This window comes from Sordaria macrospora, chromosome 4 (assembly GCF_033870435.1).
Source record: "Sordaria macrospora chromosome 4, complete sequence".
Taxonomy (NCBI): Eukaryota; Fungi; Ascomycota; class Sordariomycetes; order Sordariales; family Sordariaceae; genus Sordaria; species Sordaria macrospora.
The window spans coordinates 3,557,342-3,569,750 of record NC_089374.1 but is presented as its reverse complement, the minus strand read 5'-3'; the positions used below and the strand labels follow the sequence as shown (position 1 = coordinate 3,569,750).

The following is a 12,409-nucleotide window of genomic DNA, read 5'->3' as shown; positions in this document are numbered from 1 at the left end:
GCCCTGTGTACCAGGCATCGGCGCGAATCTATCTAGTTCATCTGCCTACACGTAGATCTTCTGAATGCCAGCCTTCGTCCAGTTGCTCGTCGGTAATTCCGGTCGGTGGTTTAATTGATGAAAGTCGCCGGCGAATGTCCGTGTGGCATTCTGTCGGTAATTCCGGTCGGCAGTTTGACTGATGAATGTCACCGGCGAATGTCCGTGTGACACTGGCCGAGGCAAGGCTGGCATTGTATGGCGAGGTTGGGTTGATTTCAAGCATTGAGGCTCTATTGAACTTCAAACCCAGGAGTGTGGGCAATGTCCGTGTGACACAACCCCATCACCCAAGCCCTCCTCTCCGCGGGATTCACAGTGACAGCCATCTTCCGAGAATCCTCCACATCCACCTTCCCTACCGAAGTCCAAGTCCGCAAGGCCGACCTGTCATCACTTGAGTCCTTGACCAATGCTTTTTCCGGTCAAGATGCCGTAGTATGCACCATCGCCACCTCCGAGGCCGGCAACCAGAAGATCCTAGCGGATACGGCTGTAGCAGCCGGCGTGAAGCGCTTCATCCCGTCCGAGTTCGGGTTCAACACCAGGCCAGGCAAGATTTCGCACCCCGTCATTGAAAAGCTGCCGTATATGGTGGTCAAGAAGGAGACGGTTGATTATCTGGAGGAGTTGACGGCGAAGAACCCTGGGTTCACTTGGACGGGGTTGGCGACGAATATGTGGTTGGATTGAGTGGGTTCTGCCTGTACTGCTCATTGACTCCCCTGCTGATGATGTCCTTCAGGCCCTTGACCAAGGACTCTTCCCCATCTCCCCTTCCGCCTGCACCGCTACCATCTACGACTCCGGCAACGGTCCCATGGTCGCAATCTTGCAACAGGACGAGGAGACTGCGAACAAGTATCTTAGCGTCGTGCAGTTCACCATTACCATGAATCAGCTTCTGAGGTTGTTCGCGACCGAACTTGGTGTAAAAGAGGAGGAGTTCAATGTTCAGAATGACGCTAACACCTGTAAAGAATCTGTATTACAACGTTCTCATGTCACGTGGCCATATTCGCTTGCTTCAACTATTGCTGTCTGAAAACGGGGATGCCGCAATACACTGTCAGCTCTTCCCCACCGTATTGGACTCAAGAGGTACTCGTCCGTACGACGCAGGGAATTATAGATTTGCAAGACGAAAGGAATGAAGAAAGGAGGCTTCATCGTGCGAGGAACCCGTCCTGAAGAAGTACAAAATTGAAGACATTACGGAAGTTGACTCTTCCCTTTCAGAATCTTTTCTCAACAACACTCCTCCCCGAGTCAGTCGTACCGCATATGTTGAGTGTCTTCCTCCTTTGGAATCTTCTTATGTAATGATTGAGAGAAGTGTGAGCCTATACGTCCAACGTGGTAGAGGACATCGTCGTCGGGAACCTCCATTGTTGTCGGGTCCTCTAACATTCCGACCGCAGCGGTGAGTTCCAAGGGCAAGGGGGCGATCCAGCCGACTGTGTATCGAGAAGTGTCGTGTGAGGGGTCCATTTCTGCAGATGTTGACGTCAAATCTGGCTATAAAAAATGAAGAACAACACTGTCTCGAGTTGCAAAGATCCCAAGCACAGGTCGAAAGTACTGAGGGTTTCAACATCTACTCGGGGTGTTAAAGGCAAGGCGCAACGTGGAGAGGGGTGGATTGAGGCTTAGCTCTTGTACCCTTTGCTCTCAGAGTGAGCGACGTTGTTAGACGCCGTCGGATTGGTGGCCTCACATACCTCCATCCACCATGATGGGAAATATGGAGGGCATCCAGACCAGACAATCCCCTCTTGGCCAGTTTTATCTTCGGTGCGGAGTTCTTCTTTGAAGCTTCTGATTGGCCGAATTTGCTTAGGACCTTTCTTGCAGTGACGGTGATCTCAGTCTAGGAGAGTGGCGTCTTACTTACAGTTGTGGGGGCAGGCGTCGCATTCAGCTTTCCCCGAAAGGATATCTTCACATTACCATTGGCACATGCGATTGGTAGCCGACCCACGCCAGACTGGGAATTTGGGCATTAACAGGTAGTATCAATTGGGCATCTTGACACCTAGGCTGATCTGGAAGGTCAGGCATCAACAGCTGATGCCGCAAATGTGCACATTTCGGTGGCACATCCGCCACATCACGCAACCTTATGATTACCTTCGGTTGGGGATGAGACAAGCCAGAAGTTCGGCGACAGTACACCTTTGGAGTTTGGGCTGGTCAACTGGTTGAACATTATTCATCTCATCATTCGGTTCTGTCAACCTCTTGCTTGCTCCTTGGGTCCTTTTTCTAAGTCTACAAGACGAGCAACCTCATTCCGTGCCTCACGTCTGATCTTGTAGCCAAGCATCATAGGAATCCCGAAGCTCAATCGCTACAACATGCAAAGGTCCTGGTCTGTCTACAATTCTGGTTCGGGTTTCTCCAATGCCAATATCGGCCCGGGTGCTCAGTATAACAACAACGCCGCCGGGCCGCAATACAACTACTACCTCTACGAACGTAGGTTTCCATTATGGGTGGTGTCGGTATGGGCTTGTTCTAACATAATGTCAGAGAAGGACCAGCAATGTCTGAAGCACTTGCGCATTACCGATCCTCGCGATGATAAAGTCCGCATTGAACGGACCAAAGGCGGCCTTTTGCAGGACTCGTATCGTTGGGTCCTCAATAACGCTGACTTTCAACAATGGCGTGACGACCCACAGCACCAACTGCTCTGGATTAAGGGCGACCCCGGCAAAGGGAAGACTATGTTGCTGTGCGGGATCATCAATGAGCTGGATCAAGACAATACTGCCAATGCGCGCCGCTGCAATGTGGCCTACTTCTTCTGCCAAGCTACCGACTCTCGCATCAACAATGCAACCGCTGTACTGCGCGGCCTAATCTACCTACTTGGTGTCCAGCAGCCATCTATTCTCTCACACGTGCGGAGTGAGTACGACCGTGCAGGCGAGGGCCTCTTCAAAGATGCAAATACGTGGGACGCCCTGTCGAGAATCTTCACCAATATCCTACAAGACTCAAGCCTCCGAACGACCTACCTCATCATCGACGCGCTTGACGAGTGCATGATAACAGACCTGCTACAGCTTCTCGACTTGATTGCTCAGCAAACATCATCTGAATCTCGAGTCAAGTGGATCGTCTCAAGCCGTAATTGGCCGCAAATCGAGGAAAAATTGGAGATAGATACGAGCAACTTGAAAGTCTCCCTGGAGCTAAATGCGGAATCCGTCGCGGCGGCTGTCAATGCATATATCCTGCACAAGGTGGATAAACTAGCAGGGCTGAAGAAGTATGATTCAACAACAAAAGAGACCGTTCAAGACTACCTGTGCTCCAACGCGCAGGACACGTTCCTCTGGGTGGCGTTGGTCTGCCAAGTACTTGCAGGCCCGGAGGTTAAGAAATGGCATACCAAAGAAATGCTACGCAAATTTCCGTCCGGACTGGATGCTCTATATGCGCGGATGAGAGAGAACATGAGTCGGTCCGAGGATTCTGATCTCTACAAGCGCATTCTTGCCGTTGCCGCAATTGTTCGTCGACCAGTAAACCTTCAAGAACTAACCACTCTCGTCGCGGTGCCTGATGTTATTTGCGGCGATCTTGAATCTCTAGAAGAGATTATAAGACTTTGCGGTTCATTTCTAACTGTACGAGAACAAACCGTCTATTTTGTTCATCAATCAGCCAAGGACTTTCTATTGGGCAATGCTTCTGATAAAGCTGGCAACGAAGCTTCTCAGGAGGCGTTTAAGTGGATTTTTCCTTTTGGGAAAGAAGATGTGAACTACACCATCTCCTCAAGGTCACTTAAAGCCATGTCTACAACACTGCAACGCGATATATACAACTTAAGGGCACCGGGATTTCCGAGCGACGAGGTCGAAGTACCAGATCCGGACCCGCTAGCGACGGTGCGGTACTCGTGCGTCTACTGGGTTGATCACTTGTGTGACTCGGTTGCTGGCACGAACACAAAAAGGTATGATCCTTTACGGGATGAGAAGGTTGTCCATGAATTTCTTGAGACGAAGTACCTTTACTGGCTGGAAGCTCTAAGTCTACTCCAAGCTATGCCTGCGGGCGTTGTTGCTATTAGAAAACTCGAGGGCCTGCTAGTGAGTACAAGTCTAACTCCGCACTAGAAACTTGGTCTAATTAAAGATATAGGGAGGTAACAATCCATCGCAGTTATCTAAGCTTGTTTGGGATGCTTACCGGTTTGCTCTATCGAATAAGTCAATAATAGAGCAAGCTCCACTGCAGGCATACATCTCAGCGCTTGTATTTGCTCCAAGCGGTAGTTTGATAAAGAGGAATTTCAGGGCAGAAGAACCTGAATGGATTCGAACTAAGCCGGCTGTAGAATTGGATTGGAATGCTTGCCTCCAAACCCTCGAAGGCCATAGCGGCGACGTTTACTCCGTGGCCTTCTCGCCGGATGGCCAGCGGCTGGCGTCCGGTTCAGAGGACGAAACGATCAAGATCTGGGATCCGGCGTCGGGGAGCTGCCTCCAAACCCTCAAAGGCCATAGCGGCGACGTTCGCTCCGTGGCCTTCTCGCCGGATGGCCAGCGGCTGGCGTCCGGTTCATGGGACGAAACGATCAAGATCTGGGATCCGGCGTCGGGGAGCTGCCTCCAAACCCTCAAAGGCCATAGCGGCTGGGTTTACTCCGTGGCCTTCTCGCGGGATGGCCAGCGGCTGGCGTCCGGTTCAGAGGACGAAACGATCAAGATCTGGGATCCGGCGTCGGGGAGCTGCCTCCAAACCCTCAAAGGCCATAGCGGCGACGTTCGCTCCGTGGCCTTCTCGCCGGATGGCCAGCGGCTGGCGTCCGGTTCATATGACGGCACGATCAAGATCTGGGATCCGGCGTCGGGGAGCTGCCTCCAAACCCTCAAAGGCCATAGCGGCTGGGTTTACTCCGTGGCCTTCTCGCGGGATGGCCAGCGGCTGGCGTCCGGTTCAGAGGACGAAACGATCAAGATCTGGGATCCGGCGTCGGGGAGCTGCCTCCAAACCCTCAAAGGCCATAGCGGCTGGGTTTACTCCGTGGCCTTCTCGCGGGATGGCCAGCGGCTGGCGTCCGGTTCAGAGGACGAAACGATCAAGATCTGGGATCCGGCGTCGGGGAGCTGCCTCCAAACCCTCGAAGGCCATAGCGGCGACGTTTACTCCGTGGCCTTCTCGCGGGATGGCCAGCGGCTGGCGTCCGGTTCATATGACGGCACGATCAAGATCTGGGATCCGGCGTCGGGGAGCTGCCTCCAAACCCTCGAAGGCCATAGCGGCGACGTTCACTCCGTGGCCTTCTCGCCGGATGGCCAGCGGCTGGCGTCCGGTTCATATGACGGCACGATCAAGATCTGGGATCCGGCGTCGGGGAGCTGCCTCCAAACCCTCGAAGGCCATAGCGGCGACGTTCGCTCCGTGGCCTTCTCGCCGGATGACTATGGCTTGGTAGGTAATTCAGAGAGCCATAGCTATAGCTTAGGACAAGATAAGTCTTGGATTACTTGCAACGGCCAGAACGTACTTTGGCTACCACTGAATTACCGACCGTCTTATTATAATGTTCAAAGATGGATAATATTCAATAGCTGCGCATCGGGACTGGTTTGGTTTATTAGCTTCTCACAAGACATATAATGTATTCCATGTCGTCTTTAATTCCTTTCTTTTTATTTCTTTTTTCTAGCGTGCCACCAGAAGGGTTTGGGAGGACAGGTAAATTTATAGGAATTCTGTAGATTCTGGTACCTTCTGCTGTTGTCAAGATGACGTATGTTATTTTGAAGAAGCAAGACTATTCCATCCTTTGACTCTCCTTTTGCAGGTCCTGTGCGGTCCAGATGCTACGGGATTAACCCGTGACTGCCCAGTTGTCACCAGGTTAGCCTGTGACATTGTCACAATGCACGTCCGCGCACACGGACTGGGCTTGTCTGGGCTCTTGCCCATATAGCCAGTCCTCCACGCACATCCTCCTTTTCTTTGTCACACGGACATTTGCCCCGCTGGTTTCCTGGCCACAAAGGCATCACGGGCAACGAGATTGCTGACGAGCTTGCTAAGGCAGGTGCTGAAGGGGGAGGTAGACAATGAAGGCTTGGCTACCCTTGCGCACCCAAGGCGGCTTGCTAAGAGGGAGGCGCGTACGGATTTCAAGGCATGGTGGGCCGCGAACAAGCCAGAGTCTTATGCAGACTACCGGCTGGGGGTCTCCCTCAAGCCTAACGACGAACTAAAAGAGTTGGACAGAAGGTCTTTACACACACCTCCTCGCGGCCAGGTCTGGCCACGGTGATTTCAAGAACTATCATGAAAGGTTCGAGCAAGAGGACGCGCTGCTGACATGCTATTGTGGCAGCTGGAAGACCCCCTTTCACCCCTTCCACTGTAGGAAGGCATATGCGATTTCCCCAGTCACAGGCGAAGCAGCTACGCGGGAGAATCTCTCCCTTGCTATTGGGATTTACTGGCAACGCTTCATCGCTAGGATCTAGACCTTGCACTTCTTTTGATGGACTTGCACGAGAAAGGCATGGCGCCAGTCACTCTGGCAACAGCACATTGACAACGGGGGCATCGCTGACAACCTTACGGGGTTTTTACGGAGTGAAGGGGTGGAGGTTGGCCACGGCCACGACATCGAGAGGGTTACGGTGGACTTGGACAGGCTAGTTCACCGTGCAAGGAGACGGGAGGAGGCTTTGCAGGAGGAGGAGAGTGAGAGCGTGAGCGGAGAGGAGTGATTTTGCCCTTTCTTATTTCTTTTCCTTTGTTCTACAGGTCCCGCCATATACTGGCGGCTCGCTCACTGGGCGATTCGATTGGAGGTGTTGGGCCGCATTTACGCTACGGACAACACATGATTTACACTGGCAATAGGCCTCGGGTTGCCCTCGGATTAATGGTTTTGGTGGTCAATTTTTGTACGCTAGATTCACCGATATTGCACGCCTCATGCCCTACGGGAGGCTGAAGTAGATGTAAAAAATAACAAACAAACAAACAAACGCGACAAGGCTCGATACGTACTTCAAGAACGTACCAATTCCCTTTGGCATAAGAAGGCCTTGAAGTCTAACCCTCTCTTGGAGGTTGAGAAGATCATCAAGGCCTTCGAGACCAAAGCAGATCAGCTGAATTGAACTCTTTGTTCCAAGCCCAGAATACTACCCTTGTCACATGGCCACACGTAGATAAGGACCAACAGAAGGAAGGGTCACGTGGAATAAGACAATCTGAGTTCCTCAGTCGTCCCTTTATACCTCCTCGCCCTCTGCGAGATATCTGGCTCCGGTGGTTCACGAAGTCGTGAACCCCCTTTAGGGTGTTGACTCGACTCGTGAGCCTGTGCCTGCCGCTTCCCCTGTCATGATTACACGACCCAGCCCTTCGGTGGCTTGGTTGGCCCGTGTCCGTCGCCTATCAGTTCGTAACAGTGTTGGATTTGGCGTTTGATTGATTCAATTTCGCTCTTAAACACCTCCATTTTGAAACGGCTGGAATCAAGAACGGAAGAAAGGACGATGGTTGTATGTAGTGGGAAGATGGGGAGATTGTGTTGATGTGAAGAGAGTGAAGCAAAGAATTCAACGACAAGGCTTGACAAACTTGCAAATGTCGCTCCTACCTTCTACAACTAGAATAACAACCAAACCACTCTTTTCATCGCCTTTCTTCCCCCACAACAATAATCTCTAGAGCTTGCTGATGATCTCATCATAAGCTGCTATGATAGGCTTGTAGAGTTGGTCTGGCTCTCCTGCAGGGGCTCCAATGTTTACACTTGCATCTTTGCCGTAAGGAAAAAGAATTTTCCTGATCCTCATACAAAAGCGGTTCCAAAACTTTTAAGCTTCTCTGGAAACTCCTCCAGCACCATTCTAAAAGTAACGGACATGTCGCCTTCCTTATTCATAGCAATCTGACTGAAACTTCCGGTCTCCCATCGTTGAAAAATGCTCTCCTGAGGCGCCTTCTTGTTGCACGCCGCCCTCATCATCGCCTGCACCATGTCCTTGAACAGCTCCGTCTTGACCTCTGTTACCAACTCCTGTCTCAGTTCGGCCATCAGTTTCTCTTTGATCTCCCGCCGCATCTCCTCCATCAAGTCGTCCCACATGTCGGCCCACAACTGCGACTGCTGCTCCTCCGTCTTCTCCATCACAAGCTCCTGCGCCTCGCCAAACAATTTGTCTTCCAATTCCCATCACACATCATCCATGTCCTGGTCGATTTTACCCTCCACATGACCGATGATGTGCTCCGGTTCCTCTGTATCGTATCGACATGAAGTGTGATCACATGCGGGTCATGCCCTTTGCTCCGGAGGCACCTTCTCGGTTCTTTCTAACAGTAAGGTCTAGGTTAAAACTAACCACCTATTCTATTGTCTTTCTCCCTATCTGTTGTAATCTCTATAGCTCGCTGATAGCCTCATCATAAGCTGCTATGATAGGCTTGTAGAGGTAGTCCTCATCCCCTGGAGTTCCCAAGAATATTCTTCCCTCTTCGTCATAAGGAAAAAGAATCTTCCTGATCCTCATACAAAGCGGCTTAACCTTGTCCAATTTCTCTGGGAATTCATTCACAATCCTTTCAAGTCCACTTACATACATGTCGCCTTCCTTATTCATAGCAATCTGACTGAAACTTCCGATCTCCCATCGTTGAAAATTGCTCTCCTGAGGCGCCCTCTTGTTGCCAGAAAATCCGTTATGCCATGATTGGCGCCCACACATCCAAAGAAGGACATAGAAAAACGATTCGAGGTCATGACGATATGTGTGGTTGATGTTGCGCATTACTTCAATCGCCATGAACTGGATCGTGCCAGTTATTTGTCGCGCTCCGCTTGGGCCGCTATTTTGTGCTTTAGCCATGTCAAGGTCGATCAGCATGCCCTTGAAGCCATCTGCTGTTTCAGGGTCCGTGATGATGATGTTGTTTGGAGAGATATCGCGGTGGAGAATATTGCCAGCGACGAAGAGAGATTGGTGCGCCTTGATCGCATCTCGCATCGATTCTAGCAGTTGCTTGATATCGGCAAACTCGCTGATGACGCGACCGGCAGGTGAGATGACGAGGCAGGAATAGATCCGATCTTCCCACAGGTCCTCGCTAGGCGCAGATAGGGCCGGCTTGGTCTTGCTTGTCGACGACGACGGCTGGGTGCTCAGCTTTCGATTTAGCTTCTGGCTATCGGATCGCTGCCTCTTATTAGATCCGGATACGGTTTCGGTGGCGCTAGATGACGATTTGCGCTTATTGCTCGATATACTAGTGCTTGTTGAAGCCAATGAAGGGTCGTCCGCCCCGTTCTGAAACCGGTGAGGCTTTGAGAACTGCAGTTCCTTCCGTATTTCTGCAATGGTAGCGATGCGATGATGCGCTACTATTCTAGCTACCCCTTTAACACCCTTTTCCTTTGCTTGCGTTAGGTGGTCTACCTCCGCCGTCCGTTTACCCGATGCCCAAGCGAATTTGACAACGCTGTTGTTTTCGGTCGTATAACAGGTAGTTCCGCGACTTACAATGGCCTTCTGGCTATACATCGCCCTATCCAACCTGATCCTCGTTGCTTGACCGCCTGTGTCGTTTAACGTAATGTAGCGTTTTTTTCTTCCTCCCTCGATAACTCGCTCAATGAAGGTATCCAGGCCCATCGCCTCAGCATCCATCGTAGCATAGCCGACAAGAGCGCGCGCAAACATGTCCGTGTTTTGGTGAATATCGAAGAACCCGGAACTATACGCCCCAGCCCGATCGAAAATCCAGAGCTCCATCTCGGAGGCGCAGAGAAGGAAGGCGTGGACGAATCGACGGGTCGGCTGGTCGGCGAATACCTTGCGCACGTAGCGGGAGAGTTGCAGGAAATCCATCTTAAACCTGCGCTTCTCTTTTAACTTCTTTTGCTCCCCAACAACCAGAATGTTCTTGTATTCATAAAGGGTACCCGCTTCTGTAGTTGACGCTTGGAAGAATATATCCATCTGGTCTTTCCCTTCTTTAAACTGGTGGGCAGATGCGGTGGTATGAAGCTTGTTCGGTGCCCCGGCTAGGAAGCGCTCTTCCAGGGAGCAAAGCCATTCCCAGACCGGTTTTTCATCAGGATTGGCCGGGAAGCCCGTCCATTTCGTTCCGTTATGCGCTGTCTTGATCTTCTCTAACATTGCCTTCTGTTCGTTGCGCCAGTCTTTGGGGTCAAAGAACTTGTCCAAAAAACCCCCTACATCGCGGAAGGTGCAGTTTTTGATCTCGTGGAACAGTTCCTTTTCCACCACCTCGCACGTTGCACTATCAACAAGCCGATTCGAACTGGTCTTGACAGGCGTTCCTTTGAACGTAGACGGAACTGTGGGGCGAAGACGGGGAGTGCGGGGAGTCAAGGTGTCGAGGAGACTGAAGACGGCAGCCCAAATGGCAGTGTCGTTGGAGTTGTCGACGACAAGGCGGACGAGAGGGCGAAATGGGTCGAGGTTCGCTGTCTTCCCTCCTTGGACATTCTGTCGCAGGTCCAATAGTCTGAGTGCCACGCTACCGTTTCCATCGGAAGAGGGAAGGTTGAATGCTGCGGGAGATCCGACAAGCGCCAGTAAAAGGGATGCAATAGATTCCCGGTACGCATCGTCGGCTTCGTTGGCGTCGCGCAATTTATCTCGAACGCAGTCAAGTGAATCACCGAGCGGACGACCTGAAATGATCTCCTTCTGTTCTTCTGAAAGAGTCATTTTGAGAAAGGGCGTGCTGGGAATTGCTGATTGTGTGGGAAATGGATGGGCAATGAAGATGGTAAACAAACAATGCTGGTTATTGAAAGAAGAGTGGAGTAAGTAAAGATCCACTAATTATGGACCCAGACATTGGCGTGATAGACCACGTGATGCTGGAAACTATTGGGTTCTCTAGTTAGCTGGCTCAGGCCCGTGATTGAGGTGTTCAGATTACTAATAAGAATAGGTGTAATTTTCACCAAAATCTGTTACGGTTCTGCACATGACATTAACACCACTGCAGTAGTCCAAAATAAGGTGATTGGGACCGCTAATATTGATGGAAGATGGCCAGAGGTGCCAGACTCACCTTTTGAAATCTCACAGGTTGCGGAGGCAGCGAAGAAAATCTCCGGACTGTAGGCAGCTGCAGAGCGTAGCAAGGCCAAGGAGTCATTGGAATTAATCAGTGGTGGTTCTCCCGAAATAGACCCGAGTGCCTTGCGATTCAATGCAGGTTTGTTTGTTTTGGCATGTCGTAACCATCCATAGTGGTTAGCTTGCAACACGGTTGGCGCAGCCGCCAACACCTTTGTATACTAGTTAATGCATACGGGGCAAAGCTGCGGAACAGGAAGACGCCGAAGAACCAAACCACAATCAAACAAACCTGCATTGAATTAGGCACTTGCCCTTAATAAAATAAAATAAAATAAATTTTTTTTGGGAGAAGAGGGGAGGGGGAGAACCACTACTGATTGATTCCAATGATTCTTTAGCCTTACTAGGCTCTGCAGCTGCCTAAGTCCGGAGGTTTCCTTTGCTGCTCCCGCAACCTGTCAGTTTTCAAAAGGTGAAGTCTGGCACCTCTGGCCATCTTCCATCGAGATTAGCGGTCCCAATCACCTTATTTTGGACTAGTGCAGTGGTGTTAATACCATGTGCAGAACCGTAACAGATACACATTTTGGGCCACCAGATGTTCCGGGTAATAAGCTCCATGGTTTTATCCATTCCCATGGGGCCAGCAACCTTGGTGTCGTGCTCGGAGATGATGACTTCCATTTTCAGCGATTCTGGAACCCAGAGGCGGTTCTTCTGGTACAGCAGATCGTCGAGCTTCTCGTAGTCTTTCTTGAGCTCCTCCTTGTTGTACTGCTCCATGTAGACCGTGTCTGATAGCCGTGCTTTCTTGAGACGTTGTGTGCAGTTATCGTTCCATCGAGGAGTTGAAGCCCTGGCATGCAGCTCTCAGCAATCGACTTGATGATACAAGGATAGGATGTGATGAGAATAAGGCAACCAAGAATTGGGGGATGTCCTTCCTCCCTCTTCCTCCCTCTTCCTCCCTCTTCCTCCCTCTTCCTCCCTCTTCCTCCCTCTTCCTCCCTCTTCCTCTTCCTCTAACTTGCTCTTCCTCTAACTTGCTCTTCCTCTAACTTGCTCTTCCTCTAACTTGCTCTTCCTCTAACTTGCTCTTCCTCTAACTTGCTCTTCCTCTAACTTGCTCTTCCTCTAACTTGCTCTTCCTTTGACTTACTCTTCCTCTCTCTATCTTCCCTTATCTATTATCATGGCACCTCGTCAGCTGGTCCGTATGTACAAACTGCGGGATCGAATCAATCAACTGGATTCAATCCCAACCAGGTACCGCAGCC

At 51.0% G+C, this 12,409-nt stretch overlaps 3 protein-coding genes across 3 annotated transcripts; 2 read left to right on the top strand and 1 right to left on the bottom strand.

Annotated features, from left to right (window-relative positions):
* Positions 1 to 630: 630 nt before the first annotated feature.
* On the top strand, positions 631 to 976 carry SMAC4_13656 (uncharacterized protein; the record flags this gene model as incomplete). Its single annotated transcript, XM_003344645.2, has 2 exons — positions 631 to 732; positions 785 to 976. One exon carries the CDS (start codon positions 631 to 633, stop codon positions 730 to 732), a length of 102 nt encoding a protein of 33 aa, XP_003344693.2. The 3' UTR covers positions 785 to 976.
* Positions 977 to 2,396: 1,420 nt separating this feature from the next.
* SMAC4_13655 (uncharacterized protein) lies at positions 2,397 to 5,679 on the top strand (the record flags this gene model as incomplete). The annotated part of the gene is made up of 3 exons (XM_066091524.1): positions 2,397 to 2,517; positions 2,572 to 4,145; positions 4,198 to 5,679. 3 exons carry the CDS (start codon positions 2,397 to 2,399, stop codon positions 5,677 to 5,679), a joined length of 3,177 nt encoding a protein of 1,058 aa, XP_065946902.1.
* Positions 5,680 to 8,340: 2,661 nt separating this feature from the next.
* SMAC4_13654 (uncharacterized protein) lies at positions 8,341 to 9,660 on the bottom strand. Its single transcript, XM_066091523.1, has one exon. The coding sequence runs from the start codon at positions 9,591 to 9,593 to the stop codon at positions 8,457 to 8,459; it is 1,137 nt and encodes a 378-aa protein (XP_065946901.1). The 5' UTR covers positions 9,594 to 9,660; the 3' UTR covers positions 8,341 to 8,456.
* Positions 9,661 to 12,409: the final 2,749 nt, after the last annotated feature.